Consider the following 21,265-nt stretch of genomic DNA (forward strand, 5'->3'; position numbering starts at 1 on the left):
TCACTCTGTTACCAGGCTGGAGTGCAGTGGCACGATCTCAGCTCACTGCAACCTCCAACTCCCTGGTTCAAGCAATTCTCCTGCCTCAGCTTCCCGAGTAGCTGGGACTACAGGCGCGCACCATCATGCCCAGCTAATCTTTGTATTTTCAGTAGAGACGCGTTTCACCATGTTGGCCAGGATGGTCTCGATCTCTTGACCTCGTGATCTGCCCACCTCGGCCTCCCAAAGTGCTGGGATTACAAGCATGAGTCACTGTGCCCGGCCGCTTTTCTGTCTCTTAAACAGAGAAAATTTTGTTTGGCAAGGGGAAAAGGCTCCCTTGCTAAAACTGTAACTTCTGACATTGTCATGGTCTGTTTTGCATTGCTAAAACAGAGTATCACAGACTGGATAATTTATGAAGAAATTTATTTCTTACAGTTATGAAGTCTGGGAAGTTCAAGATCAAGGGACCAGTGTCTGCTGAGGGACTTTTTCCTGTGTCATAACATGGTATAGGGCATCACATGGCAAGAGGGCAAGAGCAAGCCAGCTCAGGTCTCTCTTTCTCTTTTAAAGCCACCAGTCCCATCATGGGGGCCCCACCCTGATGACCATATCCAATCCTAATTACTTCCCGAAGGTCCTACCTCTAATCAACACACGAACTTGGGGATTAAGTTTTTAACACGTGAAATATAGGGCACACATTCTCATCATAGCAGACATGATTATGTTTTACTTTCCCAATTATAGGCATCTTAAAGTACGGAGACCATCTTTTATATTTCTCTGTATTTTCCACAACATTTAGCATAGTCTTATGTATTCAACAAGAACTCAATTCAACAAATATTTAACACTTCAATGAATATATAAAAATGCAAAAGGCTGCACATCTGTTAGTAAAAGTAACACGGAATCTAGACAAAAGTAAACTGAATGGTTTTTCTTCATAATGAAAAAAGTATTTCTAAAAAAAAAGTATTCAGCAGGCTCAGGCTTTTAATTCTTATCTTTTTCTGTAAAATTATGCTTTTCAAATTTACCAAACATTTATATTAATATATTTTAGCATGTAATAGATATAAAATACATGTATTTTTATAAGCTTAGAAAGTACAATAAAGGCAGAGGCAACCTAGATAGAAACTTTCTAATCACAAACACTAGAAACAATATCCATGTCTTTCCTTATTTATATTTATATATTTGTTTTGAGATGGAGTCTCACTTTGTCACCCAGGTTGAAGTGCAGTGGTGCGGTCTTGACTTACCTCAACCTCTGCCTCCCAGGTTCAAGCGATTCTCCCGCCTCAGCCTCCCAAATAGCTGGGGCTACAGGTGTACACCACCACACCCGGCTTATTTTTTGTAGAGACGGGGTTTCACTATATTGGCCAGGCTGGTCTTGAACTCCTGAACTCAAGTGATCCGCCTGCCTCAGCCTCCCAAAGTGCTGGGATTACAGATGAAAGCCACTGTGCCCAGCTAATATCCATGTATTTTAAACTACCTAGTAAGTTACTTTTTGGCCAGACAAAACCTTAGTTGTTGAACTCCAGGGCATCTCTGAAACATGTTACTGCCCGTTTTCTTCATAACAGCAACTGGAAAGTAATTCATTTAATTAAATGTCCTTTTCTCTTCCTCCCTTCCTAAAAGAGACTACAGTGTATAAAATTTGAGGCAGAAATATACATTGGTTTCCAATAAAAAAGAATAATTCAACTTTATTAGTATGAAATATTTTGAGATAATTTATTATATTTGTGATCCAAATGCATGATTCTCAAATATGAAAGGCATTCAGCACAAGCATACAATCATTTAGTAAAACTGCTTTTTATGAGACCCCGAGAAAAGCAGGAGGCACTTTCTCTTTTTGGTGGAGAGAGAAGACACTACTTAATTGGCCATTTCCTTGCTGGAGTTTATTCTGATTCCCTTTTGTCTGACTCTTCCTCCTCAAACTCCACTAAAGGAGTGTGTCTGTTGGCCTGAGCACCTTCTCTGTAGAACACTTTCTTTATTGTGCCATCCTTTGGAGCCTTTATGGTATGCTGCAGAGACACAAGACAGGACAAAAGACAGCTGCAATACTAATGAGGACAGTATACACCAAGTCAAGAAAGGGAGACCAAAAATGAAAACTGTAGCCAACTTTGATGTTTTGTTGTCTCTCAGTGCTTTCCAACACTTTGTTGTTGTTGTTTTTATTTTTAACATCACAGCACACAGGGAGAACGGTAACAAGTTGAGAGGAATTAACACTAGGACACAGCAGTGACCATTCAACGATATGACTGGGAAGCTCTGGTGTAGCTCTCAGTTCTCAACTTGAGCTTCATGTTAGAATTGCACCTAGGAAGCTTTCAACAGTTGTTCTTGTTTTTTTTGTTGTTGTTGTTTGTTTTTTTAAATTGAGACAGAGTCTTGCTCTGTCACCCAGGCTGGAGTGCAGTGGCAAGATCTCAGCTCACTGCAACTTCTGCCTCCCAGGTTCAAGCAATTCTCCTGCCTCAGCCTCCCGAGTAGCTGGGATTACAGGCATGCACCACCATGCCCAGCTAATTTTTGTATTTTTAATAGAGATGGGGTCTCACCATGTTGGCCAAGCTGGTTGTGAACTCCTGACCTCAAATGATCCACCTGCCTCGGCCTCCCAAAGTGCTGGGATTACAGGCATGAGCCACTGTGCCCGGCCTTTCAAAAGTATTGATCCTTGGGCTTTATCCTGGAGATCGCAATTCAATGGGTCTGGGGAAGCAGTTTTTAAAATCTCCCCAGGTAACTGTACACATGCTCCTTGACTTACAATGGGGTCAGGTCCAGATAAATTCAATGTAAGTTGAGGAGTACATTCAACGTGTATGGTTTTACACTATTGTCAAGCTGAAAAATCCTTAATTGAACCACTCTAAGTTAAGGACTGCAACATTCAGCCTAAGAATCACTGACCTACCATTTGAACCGGCTAAAAACCTAAACAGCTAATTTAATTTGATTCAGGTTTTCACTTTGAAACTGATGCCTGGTATCCTTGATTCGGCCTTAGAAAACACCAACAGTTAACATTCAGTTGGGTTACTACCTGATTCCAAGCTATTGATAATTTCATTAATTTCAGAATCAGAAATGACAGGTACAATTTCACAAAATTAAAATAAAAATCTTTTTACAAGAAAGATAGTTTGGTTTTGTTTCCTACAATTAATGCTTTGTCAATTCATTGCTCTTCATATTTAAGGTGGTATTAAGTTACAAAATAAGCCAAAGGAACAATTAGGTCTGATTGCTCCCGAAGTCCTCTTAGCAACTGAACTCATAATTTCCTTACCTCCATCTTCATGGCGATCATAACCATGAGGGAATCTCCCGCTTTCACTTTGTCTCCAGCTTTGACAAACACCTTGAGATTCAGTGTGACAGGTTAATATTTGAAAACACAGAGGTCCTAGATATGTTAATCTGCTTCATTACAGTAACCATTTTACTGTCTATATGTACTCACAACATGTTGTAAACCACGAATATACACAATAATACATCAATTAAAAGAAAAAAAAAACAAAAACACAGAGGTCCTTTGTGGTCCATAGAGTTGTTATATAAACTTACAGGCAGAAGTAGTATGTGGTTGTGCTATCTGCCAAATGTACTGGTCGAATCAGAGGCCTATAGCCCAAATGTACTGGTCAAATCAAAGGCCTACAGCCCAAATGTACTGGTCAAATCAAAGGCCTGCAGCCCAAATGTACTAGTCAAATCAGAGGCCTGCAGATCAAATGTACTGGTCAAATCAGAGGCCTACAGCCCAAATGTGCTAGTCAAATCAGAGGCCTGCAGATCAAATGTACTGGTCAAATCAGAGGCCTGCAGGTCAAATGTACTGGTCAAATCAGAGGCCTACAGGTCAATGTGGCATTGCTGGCACTGTTGTTGATGGGTAGCACTGCTTAGTCCCCTGTCCCCACCCCCAAAACCACTTAGTTTTGCTTGAATCACATGAATATACTCCATATATTTTGATATCCTTTCATTTTTTTCAAGAATGTAGAAACAAGACACATTGCCTACTGTAGGGAAGGACTAATATACTTAAATGTCTTCACCAGACAGGGAAGAGGGATGAGGGTCTTGACTGGTTTTCTTGTTTTGGGGTTGTCTAGGGCCAAGTATAGTAAGTGTGTCTGAAGTCTTCAGAGCCCTGTGTAGTAAATGTGAAAACAACCTTCATGCAACAGAATTAAACTTATTAGCGACCCCAGAAAGCGATTTCTGTTTTCCTTTGTATACATATGAGTGGACTTATAGATCCTGTATGGTCTCACTTTCATTGTGGTTAACATGGCTACTAAGTGGGAGACTAACAGAGTTGTGCAGAGATGCCTACACTATGAGAGGCCATGGGAATGAAATCCAATGAGCTAACGGCAGATCCAGGTCTCCTAGCTCATACCCACTTGGGGTAAATATGTCCAAAGGAGAATGGTGGCTGAAATCACCCACGCTATTTAAATAGTTATTTTCTTCTTCTTCTTTTTTTTGTTTCAAGCATATACAGTTGAGTTTTTATGACTTAAATGGATTTGAGGAGACTCTACTGTATTCAAGTATATAAAAGGAGACAACGGATACTGATCTATCACCAGTTGATGTTATATCAATACGTGCTACGGTATAAATGTCTATATCCCCCCAGAATTCATTTGTTGAAATCCTGACCTCCAGGATGATGGTATTTGGAGGTGGGGCCTTTAGAAGGTGATTAGGTCATGAGGGATCTGACCTCAGGAATGACATTAGTGCCCTTATGAAAGAGGCCTGAAGAGAGGTCCCTTGTCCTTTCCACCACGTGAGGACACAGAGAAAAAATGGCTGTATATGAAATCGGTAAGTAGAATCTCACCAGACACCTAATCTGCTGGTGCTTTGATGGATTTCCCAGCCTCTAGCATCGTGAGAAATAAACTTCTATTGTTTAAAAGTCACCCAGTCTATGGTATTCTGTTCTAGCAGCCCGAACTGACTTAGACAGTATGGATTGCAACTGTGAATTATACACTGCATTCAACACAAAACCGTATCGTTCTTCACCGATACCAGCCTTTTACATTAACACAGATGCAACTATGTACACTAAAGAAAATGTCACTATTTCATGAAAAATTTGTTGCTATTAAATTTAACATTCAAAACCAGCTTTTTTGAATAATGCTTAATGAATGCTCAGTTTTAATCATAAAAAGACAATTTAGATTATTGGTACTTTGATGCAAATGCCTGCCTTCAAAAACAGCAGTCTTTTTCATAAATGAGGTAAATGGGTATTTTCAGAGAGGACTGTGATAAAACATTTGAATCTGTAATAGATCCTCTTGTTTTTGTGAAGTGGATGCTTGCCAGTGGGCAAGGTTTAGAAAGGGAAAAGGCCATAAATGACAAAGTTCAACAAAGCCACGTATTAAAACTTACTGAACATCACTCTACAGATGCTATGTCATTACCTTTTCAATGGTTCCAGTCATAGGAGCTAGGGGGCCTCCCTGAGTTCCTTCTGAGCTCACAGAAGATAAGTATTTGGGGACTGGAATGTCAATCTCAATACTTCCTTCCTAGAAACAGAAAACAAACTGAAAATGGAATCAAGATCCTATCACTATATTTTTACTAACATACCTGAGGTAATTGTTTCCCACTATTTGTTAAATATTAGTCATCATGGCTGGGCGCAGTGGCTCACGCTTGTAATCCCAGCACTTTGGGAGGCCAAGGCAGGCAGATGGCTTGAGTCCAGGAGTTTGAGACAAGCCTGGGCAACATAGCAAAACCTCATCTCTACAAAAAATACAAAAATCAGCCCAGTGTGGTGGTACGCGCCTATAGTCCCAGCTATTCGGGAGCTGAGGCAGGAGGATCACTTGAACCTGGGAGGTAGAGGCTGTAGTGAGCTGAGACTACGCCACTACACTCCAGCCTGGGTGACAGAGACTCTGACTCACACATACACACACAAAAATTAGTCACCATTAATACCAGGGTTCTAATCTAGCTTTATGACCTTGAGCAAATTATTAAACCCCTCTCAGCCTTGGTTTCCAACTGTAAAGAGGTAACGGTATACATGCCTCACAGTATATTAAAAGATTTAGGCCAGGTGCCGTGGCTCACGCCTGTAATCCCAGCACTTTAGGAGGCCGAGGCGGGTGGATCATGAGGTCAGGAGATCAAGACTATCCTGGCTAACACGGTGAAACCCCGTCTCTACTAAAAAATACAAACAATTAGCTGGGCGACGTGGCAGGCGCCCGCAGTCCCAACTACTCGGGAGGCCGAGGCAGGAGAATGCAGTGAACCCGGGAGGTGGAGCTTGCAGTGAGCCGAGATTGCGCCACTGCACTCCAGCCTGGGTGACAGAGCGAGACTCCATCTCAAAAAATAAAATAAAAATAAAGCATTAACTGTAGACAACAAGTAGCCACTGTCTGGTAGCCATTTTCAGTAGCACCCCCACTCTCAGATGCTCAGTATGCTAGAAATTGGTTTTAACACACATATATTATATCATTAATCATCACAACAACTCTATGAGGAAGGTACTATTATTAATATTTTTTAGAGGCAGGGTCTTGCTCTGCCACCCAGGCTGGAATACAGTGGCACAATCATAGCTCACTGCAACCTTGAACTCCTAAGCCTATTAATAATCCTGCATTAGCCTCCTGGGTAGCTAGGATTACAGGCACACACCACCACGCCTGGCTAATGTTTAAAATTTTTTGTAGAGATGGGGTCTCACTATGTTACCCAGACTGGTCTCAAACTCCTGGTCTCAAGCAATCTGCTTGCCGTGGCCTCCCAAAGTGTTGGGACTACAGGCACAAGCCACTGCAACTATTATTATTACTGTTATTGCTGTTATTATTACTGTTTATAGATAGGAGAACTAAAGCCCAGAGAGTTTAACAGCCAAGGTCACACGGCTGTTAAGTGGCAAGGCCAGGATTTGAACCAAAGCATCTTCACATTTTAGAACTTGTGCTCTTCACCATTCCATTATACTGCCTCTATCATCATATAACTATAGCACAATTGGCTATGGAAAGGAATGCCTGGCAAAGTGGGATCATCCTCAACTCCATATATAGTAGTTTACTTACTAGACTACCAAAGGAATCTCATCACAAAGCACTGTGAGGCCACAGCATATTTGATAATGCATTATCCTCCTCTGCCCAGGCAGAAGGTTACAGACTCACTGGCCAGCAGGCTCCTAACCAAAACCATACAAAGCCTGCCTTGGCTCTGACTGTCAAGAGACCACCACTAATGCCATCCACCTTCCTACTGTCCACCTTCCCCACAAGGAACATCTGGTCCACAGACTCCTCTCTCAGTGGTCACCTCCTCCAAAGTCACCAGGATTCCAGTTGTCAGGGTGATGGTGGGTGGGGAAAAGTGTTCAGACATCAAAGCCCTGAGACAATAACACCCACTGAGCAGGGAGATACTCTCTGACAAAGAAAATGTAAGGATTTGTTTCAGAATTCAGGAAGAAAATGGATATGTGTCTATCAATGAGCATCTGTGTGAATGAGAGAAGTGAATGGGAAACTAGAGAGGGCAGGAATTCGGCAAAGAAACACAGAATGGCGAGGGAAACTGAGGGAAAAGGGTCACAGCAATGGTCGAAGGAAGCTGGATCTTTCTAATCTCTTTCAGTGAAATGTCTCGGCCAAACAGTTTTTTCCCATGCCCCAGGAGTGATATTATAAAGAAGACACATTACCTTGGAAAATAGGTAAATAGTGTTTTCCAGGATAATCAACTTAGCTTTACTAGCAACTCCATTAACAGAACATTTCAGGTAAGTGCAGTCTTCCTCGCTGTAAAGATCGCCAAGGACCTGGAAAGTTTTATCTTCAATCTGAAAAAAATGAAAATAAGATCTTTAAAATAAATGAACAACCCTACAGAATTAATAAGATCAGAATCAATTCTTCACTATTGGTAGTTTTAAAACATAAAATACGTCTTAAACATATATATATATTTTAAAAAGTCATGGAACTTTTCCCCTATTCCTAACCAAGATACTTCATATAGAAATGACAGGAAGATAATTAAAAGGGGAAAAAAAGTTATATAACTTATCCATAATGCTATAGATTAAGGTTCATGTAAATATATAAAGATAGCACTAAAAATATGAAACAAAAATACAAATCAAGTTATGCAAAATTATTAAAATTCATTTGCATATATTACGTTTGTAATACAAAATTATTTCTGAGTATTTGAAGTCAAATTTAGTTTTCCTGTGCCAAAGTCAGTCACCAAAAAAAAGCCAGAACCACATAATTAGATGATATTCTTTTATCAACACGTAGGCCCAATTCATGGGTTTCAGTTATGATTTAAGAACATAAATTAGCTGGAGATTGGCCATAATTTTCTCACTTTAAGAGACCATACGCCAAAGAACAAAGTTCACAATGTTTCAAGGAAGCTGATAAAAGGACATGGAACCTTTCTGTTTTAAAATTTCCCTTAGGTAAAAACTCCATTTAAATCTTCTCTCTATAGTCTTCATTTCAATTCCCATAATGCTAGTGTAGAAGTTAAATGGCTATTCTTTTCAAATATATTACGTAGACTAAGGTGAAATAGGTCATACTGCAATATTTATACATTGGTTCTCATCTATCCTAAGTTAAATATGACATTTTACTATGCTTTGTAACCTACTAAAACAGCCATTTGAATGTTTGTGGAATTCTTAGGACAAAGGTTAGATTGGAAACTGTTTTGTTTAAAGATTCATGAAAACACATTTTAAAATTGTGAATGTAGTTCCATGAGCAGATAAGAACAAATTGGCAATCTACTTTACCAGCTACCATAGGACAAGAAATTATCTCAAACCAGAGGCATTAATATGAATTATAGCCCTTATACCCAAGTAGGCAGACTTTCCATGGTTTTTCTGAATCTCAGAGAAAGAAAATCAATGTGTCTCAAAGTGTTGGGAGGTCTAATACATATCACTGACAAATCTTTTTTTTTTTTTTTTTTTTTTTTGAGACAGAGTCTCGCTCTGTCACCCAGGCTGGAGTGCAGTGGCCGGATCTCAGCTCACTGCAAGCTCCGCCTCCCAGGTTTACGCCATTCTCCCGCCTCAGCCTCCCGAGTAGCTGGGACTGCAGGCGCCCGCCACCTCGCCCGGCTAGTTTTTTTGTATTTTTTAGTAGAGACGGGGTTTCACGGGGTTAGCCAGGATGGTCTCGATCTCCTGACCTTGTAATCCGCCCGTCTCGGCCTCCCAAAGTGCTGGGATTACAGGCTTGAGCCACCACACCCGGCCTCATATCACTGACAAATCTATTCTGCAGGATTTGACATCTCTTAGCTCATATTAAAAATGAGTTATTCTATTTCCTGAAGTGGTACCTTACTATAGGAATTTGATTGAATTCCCACTTTTTAAAAACCATTTAAGCATTCCATTTTGCCAATGTAATGGTCTTCTTCTAATTGAGGATTACCATGAACTTTACAGTAGAGGTTCTCAAAATATGACCTATGTGTTCCTTAGGGTCCCTAATACCCTTTTAGGGCATCCACAAATCATAACAAGACTAAGAAGGCCAGGCGTGATGGCTCATGCCCATAATCCCAGCACTTTGGGAGGCGGAGGTGGGCGGATCACCTGAGAGGTTGGGAGTTCGAGACCAGCCTGACCAATATGGTGAAACCCTGTCTCTACTGAAAACACAAAACTAGCCAGGCATGGTGGCGCATGCCTGTTATCCCAGTTACTTGGGAGGCTGAGGCAGGAGAATCACTTGAACCCGGGAGGCAGGGGTGGTGGTGAGCTGAGATCACGCCATTGCACTCCAGCCTGGGCAACAAGAGCATAACTCCATCTCCAAAAAAAAAAAAAAAAAAAGATTAAGGTATTGTTTTTTATAACCTCATTCTCTCATAAGTACACAACGGAATTTTCGAGAGGCTACTGAACGTGTGATAATGTTATCACTGTGATGGCTAACAGAATGTGTACTTGTGATTAGGTTTTAAATTTTTTTCGATTTATCCTACAACTCAACAACAATGATAAAACAACCAGATTAAGAAACTGGCAGAGGACTCGAATACAGATTTTTCTAACAAGATATACAAATGGCCAATAAGTACATGAAAAGATGCTCAACATCATTAGTCATTATGGAAATGCAAGTCAAAGTCACGGTGAGATACTACTACCTCACACTCATTAGTATTGCTATTATAAAACAAAAAAATAAAACCCCAGAAAATAATAAGTAGTGGCAAGGATGTGAAAAGACTGGAGCCACTGTGTACTGTTGATGGGACTGCAAACCGCTGCAGCTGCGATGGAAAACACTATGGTGGTTTCTCAAAGAATCAGAATCACCATATGATCTAGCAATTCCACTACTGGATATATACCCCAAAGGACAAAAAACAGAGTCTTAAAGAAGTATTTGTACACCCCTGTTCATAGCAGCATTATTCACAATAGCCAAAAGCTAGAAACAACCTGAATGTTCATTAATGGCTGAATGGATAATGAATATGTGGTATATACATACAACAGAGTATTTTTCAGCCTTAAAACAAAACAAAACAAAACAAAAAAACAGGAAATTCTCACATATGCTACACCATGGAAGAACCTTGAAGATACTGTACCAAGTGAAACAAGCCAGTTACAAAAGGACAAATACCACATTATTCCGCTTTTATCAGGTACCTAGAATAGTCAGATTCATAGAGACAGAGAGTAGAATCGTGGTTCTCAGGGGATGGGGGAAGAAGGAATGGAGTGTAACTGTTTAATCAGTGAGTACAGAATTCTAGTTTCACAAGAAGAAAGAAGTTCTGGAGATGGATGGTTGTGATGGTTACATAACAACTTGAATGCACTGAATGCAAATAGTTAAAATGGTAAATTCTATATTATGTGTATTTCACCACAATTAAAAAATAATAATAAATTAGTTCTTCTCAGTTAAATTGTCTAAATGGTAAATATCAAGAGGTATAATTAACACAAACAAAAGTGCTCTGGTGGGTATTTTAAAGAGTGTACAGGGTTCCTGAGACAAAAAATTTGAGAGAACTGCTGCTTTTGATGTAAATACATGCACATACTTTAGGGGCTTGTGAATGTCTGATTCAAGCTTTTACTTTTTACCAAGTTTTTATTCTTAAAGGAATAACAGCCCAACTGAGTAAACAATCAGTTAGAAACTGTATGGGGGTAATTTCCCCAAATTGGGTCTGAAATAAAAGCATAAGTTATTCTCGTAACTACAGTCATAATAGTCAAAGGCTTAAGAGAAACCAGAGAGTGAAAAAATACCCTATTCAGTATAAAAGAGGTCAGATTCAGCTCTGCACTGTAGAACAAAACCAATAAGGCTTACCTGCATGCTATAAGACCCATCATGGTTATACGTTACAGCTATGGCTACATCTTTACGGAAAAAGGGAAAAAAATGAAGAAAAATTAGAAAACATTCATTTATTTAATAACTGAGATATAACGAATCTTACGCTCAACCTGAAGACAACCAACTATTCAAAGGAAAGTCAACATCTTTGAACTTCTTGGAAATATTTTGTTAGAAAAGCATCTGTCAAATTAGTACCAATAAAGATGAATTTCAAACTTTTCTTTTTTAAAATGGAATTTCAGGGGTTTTATTTTCATTTTTATTTATTTTTTAAGACAGAGTCTCACTCTGGCTGGAGTGCAGTGGTGTAATCACGGCTCACTGCAGCCTTAATCTCCTGGGGTCAGGTGATCCCCTCACCTCAGCCTCCCAAGTAGCTGGGACTACAGGCGTGCCACTACGCCTGGCTAATTTTTTGATTTTTTTTTGAGATGAGGTTTCACCATGTTGCCCAGGCTGGTCTTGAACTCCTGGACTCAAGTGATCCATCTGCCTGGGCCTCCCAAAGTGCTGGAATTACAGGCATGAGTCACCACATCCAGCCTTGAGTTTTAGATATTTTAAGGCTGTCAAATATTTTACGTATTTTTCCCTCAACAAAAAGGCTGCAGTATTATAATTTTAAAAATGCAGGCCGGGTGCAGTGGCTCACGCCTGTAATCCCAGCACTTTGGGAGGCCGAGGCGGGGGCATCACGAGATCAGGTATTTAAGACCAGCCTGACCAACATGGTGAAACCCCGTCTCTACTAAAAATACAAAAATGAGCCAGGCATGGTGGCACGCGCCTGTAATCCCAGCTACTCAGGAGGCTGAGGCAGGAGAATAGCTTGAACCCGCAAGGCGGAGGTTGCAGTAATCCAAGATCGCACCACTGCACTCCAGCCTGGGTGACAGAGCGAGACTCCATCTCAAGAAAAAAAAAAAAAAAAAAAAGCAATGAATTGGTAAACAGAAGTTTTTGGTTGAGAATGGCATCTGCCACCTGATCACCTCTGTCATCTTGACTCACTAAATCTCTGAGCCTTGATTTTTCTGAGTCATTAAATGGGTATAAAATGTAATAATTATTAAATAAATGTGAAAATGCTTTATAAATGGTAAGACTATACACACCTAATAAATTATTCATGTTACAGGCCCATCTCACTTTATTGCACTCTGCAGACATTATGTTTTTTACATACTGAGTTTGTGGCAACACCATGTCAAGCATATTCTTCCATCAGCATGTGTTCACCTTGTGTCTCTAGGTCACATTCTTGTAATTCTTACAATATTTAAAACTTTTTTTTTTTTTTTTTTTTTTTTGAGACAGAGTCATGCTCTGTCACCCAGGCTGGAGTGCAGTGGCCGGATCTCAGCTCACTGCAAGCTCCGCCTCCCGGGTACACGCCATTCTCCTGCCTCAGCCTCCCAAGTAGCTGGGACTACAGGCGCCCGCCACTTCGCCCGGCTAGTTTTTTGTATTTTTTTTTTTTTTTAGTAGAGACAGGGTTTCACCGTGTTAGCCAGGATGGTCTCGATCTCCTGACCTCATGATCCGCCCGTCTCGGCCTCCCAAAGTGCTGGGATTACAGGCTTGAGCCACCGCGCCCGGCCAAAAACTTTTAAATTATTATATCTGTTATGGTGATCTGTGATCTCTGATATTACTACTATATAATAGTTTTACGGTGCCTCAATCTGTGCCCATGTAAGATAAAGAACTTCCTCAATCAACATTTTGTGTGTTCTTACTGCTCCATTGACCAGCCATTCCCCTGTCTCTCTCCCTCTCTATGGGTCTCCCTATTCCCCGAGACACTACAATATTGAAATTAGACTAATTAGTAACCCTACAATGGCCTATAAGTGGTCAAATAAAGAGTTACATGTCTCTCACTTTAAATCAAAAGCTAGAAGTGATTAAGCTTAGCAAGGAAAGAATGTCAAAAGCTGAGATAAGCCAAAAGTTAGGCTTCTGATGCCAAACCACCAAGTTGTGAATGCAAAGAAAAGTTCTTGAAGGAAGTTAAAGGTGCTACTCCAGTGAACACATGAATGATAAAAAGGTGAAATAGCTGGGCTGGGAGCAGTGACTCATGCCTGTAATCCCAGTGCTTTGGGAGGCCAAAGCAGGACTGCTTGAGCCTGGGAGTTTGAGACCACCCTAGGAAACATAGCAAGACCCCATCTCTAAAATAATAATAATGATAATAATAAATAGTGTGAAACAGCCTTGTTGCTGATATGGAGAAAGTTTTAGTGGTCTGGATAGAAGATCAAACCAGCCACAACATTCCCTTAAGCCAAAGTCAATCCAGAGCAAGGCCCTAACTCTCTTCAATTCAATTAAGGCCAAGAGAAGTGAGGAAGCTGCAGAAAAAATACTTGAAGCTAGCAGAGGCTGGTTCATGAGGTTCAAGATAAAGCAGAAAGTGCTGATGGAGGAGCTGCAGCAAGTTATCCAGGAGATCTAGCTAAGATAATTGATAAATGTGGCTACAAAAAACAATAGACTTTTAATGGAGACAAAACAGTCTTCTATTGGAAGAAGATGTCATCTAGGACTTTCATAGCTGGAGAGGAGAAGTCAATACCTGGTTTCAAAGCTTCAAAGGACAGGCTGACTCTCTTGCTAGGGGTTAATGCAGCCAGTGACTTTAAGTTGAATTAAATGCTCATTTACCATTCTGAAAATCGTAGGGCCTTTAAGAATGATGCTAAATCGGCCGGGCGCGGCGGCTCAAGCCTGTAATCCCAGCACTTTGGGAGGCCGAGACGGGCGGATCACGAGGTCAGGAGATCGAGACCATCCTGGCTAACACAATGAAACCCCGTCTCCACTAAAAATACAAAAAAAAAAAATTAGCCGGGCGTGGTGGCGGCGCCTGTAGTCCCAGCTACTCGGGAGGCTGAAGCAGGAGAATGGCGGGAACCCGGGAGGCGGAGCTTGCAGTGAGCCGAGATCGTGCCACTGCACTCCAGCCTGGGCGACAGAGCGAGACTCCGCCTCAAAAAAAAAAAAAAAAAAAAAAAGAATGATGCTAAATCAACCTATGCCCTATAAATGGAACAACAAAGCCTGGATGACAGCACTTCTGTTTACATCATGGTTTACTGAATATTTTAAGCCCACTGTTGAGACCTACTCAATAGTGCTCAGATAAAAAAGATTCCTTTCAAAATATTATCACTCAGTGACAATGCACATAGTCACCACCCAACAGCTCTGATGGAGATATACAAGGAGATTAATGCTTTCATGCCTGCTAACACAACATCCTTTTTGCAGCCCATGGATCAAGGAGTAATTTCAACTTTCAAGTCTTGTTAAGAAATATATTTTGTAAGGCAATAGCTGCCATAGATTGTGAGTCTTCTGACGGATCTGGTCAAAGTAAATTGAAAACCTTCTAGAGGCCATTAAGAACATTTGTGATTCATGGCAGGAGGTTGGATTATCAACATTAACAAGAGTTTGGAAGACGTTAATGACTCATGGATGACTTTCAGGGGTTTGAAACTTTAGCAGAGGAAGTAACTGCAGATGTGGTAGAAATAGCAAGGGACCTAGGATTAGAAGTGGAGCCTGAAGATGTGACCGAATTGCTACATCTCAACAGTACTGCATGCTGCAGAGAAATCTTCATGAAAGGAAGTCACCTGAAGCAGCAAACCTCCTTGGTGTCTTATTTTACAAAATCTACTACAGTCACCCCAAACTTCAGCAACCACCACCCTAAATCAATCACAGTAATCAACACTAAGGCAAGAGCCTTCGCCAGCAACAAGAGTACAACTCACTGGAGGCTTAGATAATCATTAGTATTTTTTTTAGCCATAAAGCATTTCTTAATTAAGGTATATACATTTTTTTTTAGACATAATGTTATTGGCACACAATAAACTAAAGTATAATATAAACATAACTTTTATATGCATGAGGAAACCAAAAACTTTGACTCACTTTATTGCAGTGGTCTGGAACCAAACCTGCAATAACTCCAGAGTATGCCTAGATTACATGAGTATGGAACTGGTTGACTATCCGAGGAGATGAAAATCTAAAGTTTTGTGGAGTAGAGTATATAGATCAAAATCAATTTGTCTGCTTCTGATACTTCAGTACTCATTTTGATGCTGCCAGCTCACATCTGTTTCCAGCCCCGACGTTTCTTCTCCAGGTGACCTCTGATCATTACCAGCTGGATGCTCCACTGACAACTTAAGATAAACACGGCGGGGCCAACCAATCTTCTCCCTCTACCTTCTTCTCCTCCAGACCTGTGAGCTCCCTGACTGGCACCCCGATGCTCCTTGTCATCCAGGCTTAAAACCTGTCATCCTTGCCTCCTCCTCCTTTGTTTTCCACATGCAACATCCTTGCCTCATCCTCTTTGCTTTCCACATGCAACAGTTTCCACTGCTGGGTTCTGTGAAACACGGCCTCTAGTAGCAAAGTAAGAATAGCTTGCAAGTCTTGAATACTTAAAATAGTTGGTCATTCTCACTGAGGTCACTGGAAGTTGCTTCTGCTTTAGACTCATAAATGCTTCTGGCATCTTATTTTTTTTCCTTTTTAAAAATTTTCATTTTATAAATAGGGACAGTTACTACAATGCTGCCAAATTCTTCCCTGTCCTATGCATCTCTTCCTTCCATTCCTACTGCTCTACCCTGCCTCGGGCCCCACTGCTTCAGGCCTGGCTGAATCTGAGGAGGTCCTCTGGGGTCTTCCTGCTTCTCATCTCAACACTCAGAGCTGATGTCCTGACCCCATTCCAAATACTTCGCCTGATATTGGAGGCCCCAACCTCTCAGTCTTATTTTCTACCATTCTCCTCCATGGACGGCCTGATGCTCCACCCAAATGGGAAAGTGGGACAATTAACATTCCCTAGGCCGTGCACGGTGGCTCACACCTGTAATCCCAGTACTTTGGGAGGCCGAGGTGGGAGGATCGCCTGAGGTCAGGAATTGGAGACCAGCCTGGCCAACATGGTGAAACCCCATCTCTACTAAAAACACAAATATTAGCTGGGCGTGGTGGCACTCACCTATAGTCCCAGCTACTTGGGAGACTAAGGCAGGAGAATCGCCTGAACGCGGGAGGCAGAGATTGCAGTAAGCTGAGATCACACCACTGCACTCCTGCCTGGGCGACAGAGCGGGCCTCTGTCTCAGAAAAAAAACCCCAAAAAACCACACACACACAAAAACATTCCCCATGTATGCCCCCAGCTTTCCCTGCACTGTGGCTCTATGCTCACACTTCTCTTTCACTACGCTGCTGGTGCCCTGCCACAGCACAGAAACCTCACTGCCCATTCACATCAGGCTCACTGTCCTTGGGAAGAGTCAGCCTGGGCAAAGTAAATTCTCCCTCCTCTGAACATTTAGCCTTCTGCATACAAAACACCCACTATGATTCTCCTCTCATCCTGGTTTATAAAGAGTGATTTTCCTCTCTATCAGTTGTTTCAGAAAAATTATCAAAATTAAAATGTTCACAAAAGTCAAATACTAAAGTACAAGAACTCCAGGGCCCACACTCTTGACCACTACGCTCTCCATCTTCTCAACATACACACTTCCAAATGGCAAATTCCTTAACAGAAAAAAAGCAGGGACAAAGACATTTCCTTCTCTTCTCCACATCACTTGGCATATCTATTTTATCAAAAACTTTGTACTGAATGTATGAATGAATAAAAGTTCTCCACCCTATATCATGTTGACAGGCTTTAACTCTTCTTATCACAAAGTGCCTCCAATTACACCACAGCCATTTTCTTTGAATTTATAAAATATGACATGTATTGAACTGGCACGAATGCCAACAGATCACAGTAAAGACACTACCAAAAAAAATCCTACCCTAGATATCTCTTGTCACCTACAAGAGAACCTTAAACATCCTCTTATACATTTAATAAGGTATGCAAGTGTGGCACTTGAGTATTCGGTCAGCACATGGATCCTGGAGTGTGGGTTCAAATCCCAACTCCACCAATTACTTTTGGTGTAACTTTTTGGAAAATTACTCATCTCTCTGAGCTTTGACGTTGGCTTAGAGAGATTAGTAATTTATAAAGTTCACACTAATAATAACACCAATCTCATTGGCCAGTTCTGAAAATGCAAATGAAATAATCTTTGGAAAGTGTTTAATACAGTAACTGACATATACCAAATACTCAATAAATTTTAGACATTATTATCATTGAGGTTGGGCAGGGTTCTGTGAAACATGGCCTCTAGCAGCAAAGTAAGAATAGCTTGCAAGCCTTGAATACTTAAAATAGTTGGTCATTCTCACTGAGTTCACTAGAAGGTGCTTCTGCTTTTGACTCATAAATGCTTCTGGTATCTTTTTGTTGTTGTTGTTGTTGTTTTTTGAGATGGAGTCCTGCTCTTCTGGTATCTTTTTTTTCCCCCCTTTTTAAAAATTTTTATTTTATAAATAGGGGCAGGATCTCACTATGTCACCTAGGCTGATCTCGAACTCCTGCCCTCAAGCAATCCTCCCACCTTGGCCTCCCAAAGTGCTGAGATTACAGGTGTGAGCCACTGTGGCCAGCCTGGTCTCTTAAGCTTCCTATTTCATGCATTCCATTTAATTGTGGTCATGGCTTATTAGCATTTTTTTTTGAGACTTAGCAATATAACATTTTCTGAAAGCTGTTACATATAGACTTGGATTATTTTCATAGAATATTGCCAAAAGGATATAGTGAACAGCAATCATGTTGGCTTTTCAATTATGTACTCATTTTTTAATGAAAACATTTTTTAATTCCAAAAAACACAGCATACTTCCAATCAGTGCTTGCTGCTTTAGTGAAGAGCCATGCCAAATAACACAGTTGGCTTATATGAATTACAATCACACATGCAATTCTTCTGTTTAATTCAGGTTCAAGAAGCCAGTGAAACTTTACCACTTTTGATACTTGTATTTAGCATATAGGAGTCTAGAGTAAGATACTTCCAGATTTGGGGGGCTGTATTTCTTAGGATGAAATGAGCATAAATGGATGGGTTAACCATTTGCAGAATGCTACTATATAAAGGATGTTTGCAAATTTTCATTATAAAGGCTTGACAATATGCCCAAGGCACTTAAGGTAATGACCATCTAGGCTCAGAATTGAAAAATAACTGAAGAGCTATAAACCAATAAACTTGTGTGAACAAAATATTTGTTACTGGCCGGGCACGGTGGCTCATGCCTGTAATGTCAGCACTTTGGGAGGCTGAGGTGGGCGGATCACGAGGTCAAGAGATAGAGACCATCCTGGCTAACACAGTGAAACCCCGTATCTACTAAAAATACAAAAAATTAGCCGGGCGTGGTGGTGGGCTCCTGTAGTCCCAGCTACTCTGGAGGCTGAGGCAGGAGAATGGTGTGAACCCGGGGGGCGGAGCTTGCAGTGAGCCGACATTGTGCCACTGCACTCCAGCCTGGGCAACAGAGACTCTGTGTCAAAAAACAAAACAAAAAAATTGTTACTGAGTTAGTGTCTTCATAGAGGTGAAGTGAAAAAGATTTTCCTCTGTCCAAGGAAGAGGGTTCTGTCATCAGCTGACAAAAGTATTCTGCCCTACCTGGGAGGCATATTTTTATAACAGAACTGTCACAGTTCAATGACATCTCACATTCAAGGTTAGCCAGGACTCTGAGCTCTGACTCCACCCACTGGGCTTCCCACACAAACTGTCTTACAGCAGAAGGGATACAGTGACCAGCTATAGAATTCTGGTCCTGCTGCTACACTGCTCCAGCCAGAAGTTTATAAACTTCCTTCTGGCTTAAGCATCAGCCTCTTTCGACTTCGGTTAAAGAAAGTCAGTCCCTAAGTTGAGTCAACTCAAATTAGTTGACAATCAAAAATCAATTTTCTATTGGAAAACTGGTGGAAATAGCCTAAGAGTCAATGTCACAAAGAGTGGGTGTGAATCCTAGCTCGGCCACTCACTAGCCTTGACTAAATTACTTCACTTCTGTGCCTTATCATCCATGCTTTCATCATCCATACGTGGGTATAACAGTGACTCCCCCTCATTTATGTTGTGAAGATAAAAACTTACATGAGATAAGGCACTTAATAAATTATAGCTCTGCAGTGACCCACTTCCACTTGAACCCCTGAAACACTGCCTGGGCAGTGGGTAATCATCCCTCTCTGACATAGTTTTGAAAACTGCTTTTTTTGTGTGTGATGGAGTCTCGCTCTGTCGCCCAGGCTGGAGTGCAGTGGTGTGATCTCAGCTCATTGCAAGCTCCGCCTCCCTGGTTCACGCCATTCTCCTGCCTCAGCCTCCTGAGTAGCTGGGACTACAGGCACCCGCCACTACGCCCCACTAATCTTTTGTATTTTTAGTAGAGACAGGGTTTCACCATGTTAGCCAGGATGGTCTCAATCTCCTGACCTCGTGATCTGCCTGCCTCAGCCTCCCAAAGTGCTGGGACCAGAGGCGTGAGCCACCGCGCCCAGCTGAAAACTGTTTTTCTTATTTAAAAGTAATACACTCTCGCTGCAGAAGAATTGCAAAGCAAGAAAAAAAGTACAAAGGATTAGGGAAAAAGAGGTGGGTTTTTTTTTGCATATTTCTAACATTCTGGCATATTTCATTTCAGCTGTTTTGCTACGTTTATTTTATGACATATTTTTAGAATATTTACAAAATATTTAAAAAGTGCAAAGAAGAAAAGCAAATACCATCAACTCTACTACCCAGAGCCAATCAATTCTATTATTTTGGCATATTTCCTTCCAATGTTTAGCCTAGGCATTTAAAAAATGTAACTGATCATGACCGGGCTGGAATCCTCTTTTTCAGACTAATGTGATACATTTGTATGACTCACATTTCTCTTTTAATGAAACATTACTTACTGTTTTTACCATCTTTAAGAGTCATGTTTCTGGTATAAGAGATATTCAGTCTTCTTCCACTGCTAGATGAAAATGGAGAGAATTGATCTAGAAAAAATTTAAAATTCAGTAACAAATTTATGAGCATCAAGCCTATGAAATTTACACCTTACAAAAGAAAACATAAAACGCAAGTCCTGGTCAGGCACGGTGGCTCACACCTGTAATTCCAGCACTTTGGGAGGCCAAGGCAGGGAGATCATGAGGTCAGGAGATCGAGACCATCCTGGTTAACACAGTGAAACCCTGTCTCTACTAAAAATACAAAAAAATTAGCCGGGCATGGTGGTGGGCGCCTATAGTCCCAGCTCCCTGGGAGGTTGAGGCAAGAGAATGGCGTGAACCTGGGAGGCGGAGCTTGCAGTGAGCCAAGATTGTGCCACCATACTGGGTGACAGGGCGAGACTCCATCTCAAAAAAAAAAAAAAAAAAGAAAAAAAAACATGCAAGTCCTAAACTGGCAGCTCAGATGTGCTGTTTTTGTTCTTCTTGTTGTTTTAAGTTTAAAGGGATACTTTTGTTTACATCTTATGAAATTTCATATGAAAAATTCTAGCTTCTACTGAAGAATCTGACTATTTGCAACCTAAACTCTAATCCTACAGTGGCATAAACGTACCATGGTCACCCCCTTTTGATGGGGCAAATTCATTCCAGGTCACTAAAGTCTCTACTGCTCACTATTTTTCTTTCACCTGGCCTCTTTTACTCTTTTATGTTGTTGGCTCAGCCCTTATAGCCTTTTTTTTTTTTCTTTTTGAGACGAGTCTCATTCTGTTGCCCAGGCTGGAGAGCAGTGGCATGATCTCAGCTCACTGCAACCTCCACCTCCTGGGTTCAAGTGATTCTCCTGCCTCAGCCTCCTGAGTAGCTG

General features: G+C 41.0%; 1 protein-coding gene across 8 annotated transcripts in view; it reads right to left on the bottom strand.

Moving 5' to 3' along the window:
- Positions 1-394: 394 nt before the first annotated feature.
- The window catches only part of LOC105480104 (methylcrotonyl-CoA carboxylase subunit 1), an 86,338-nt gene continuing 65,467 nt past the window's right edge, over positions 395-21,265 (bottom strand). For 7 of the 8 annotated variants that reach the window (XM_071091335.1, XM_071091336.1, XM_071091332.1 and 4 more), the window contains 6 exons: positions 20,353-20,439; positions 11,439-11,488; positions 7,775-7,912; positions 5,493-5,600; positions 3,323-3,394; positions 395-2,045 (listed from right to left, as the gene is read on the bottom strand). In XM_071091335.1, the coding sequence (XP_070947436.1) occupies positions 1,917-2,045; positions 3,323-3,394; positions 5,493-5,600; positions 7,775-7,912; positions 11,439-11,488; positions 20,353-20,439 (584 nt within the window). In that variant the 3' untranslated portion in view covers positions 395-1,916. The remainder of the gene's footprint in view (positions 2,046-3,322; positions 3,395-5,492; positions 5,601-7,774; positions 7,913-11,438; positions 11,489-20,352; positions 20,440-21,265) is intronic. The other variant, XM_071091333.1, reaches the window with a different exon arrangement.

Source organism: Macaca nemestrina, chromosome 2 (assembly GCF_043159975.1).
Source record: "Macaca nemestrina isolate mMacNem1 chromosome 2, mMacNem.hap1, whole genome shotgun sequence".
NCBI lineage: Eukaryota > Metazoa > Chordata > Mammalia > Primates > Cercopithecidae > Macaca > Macaca nemestrina.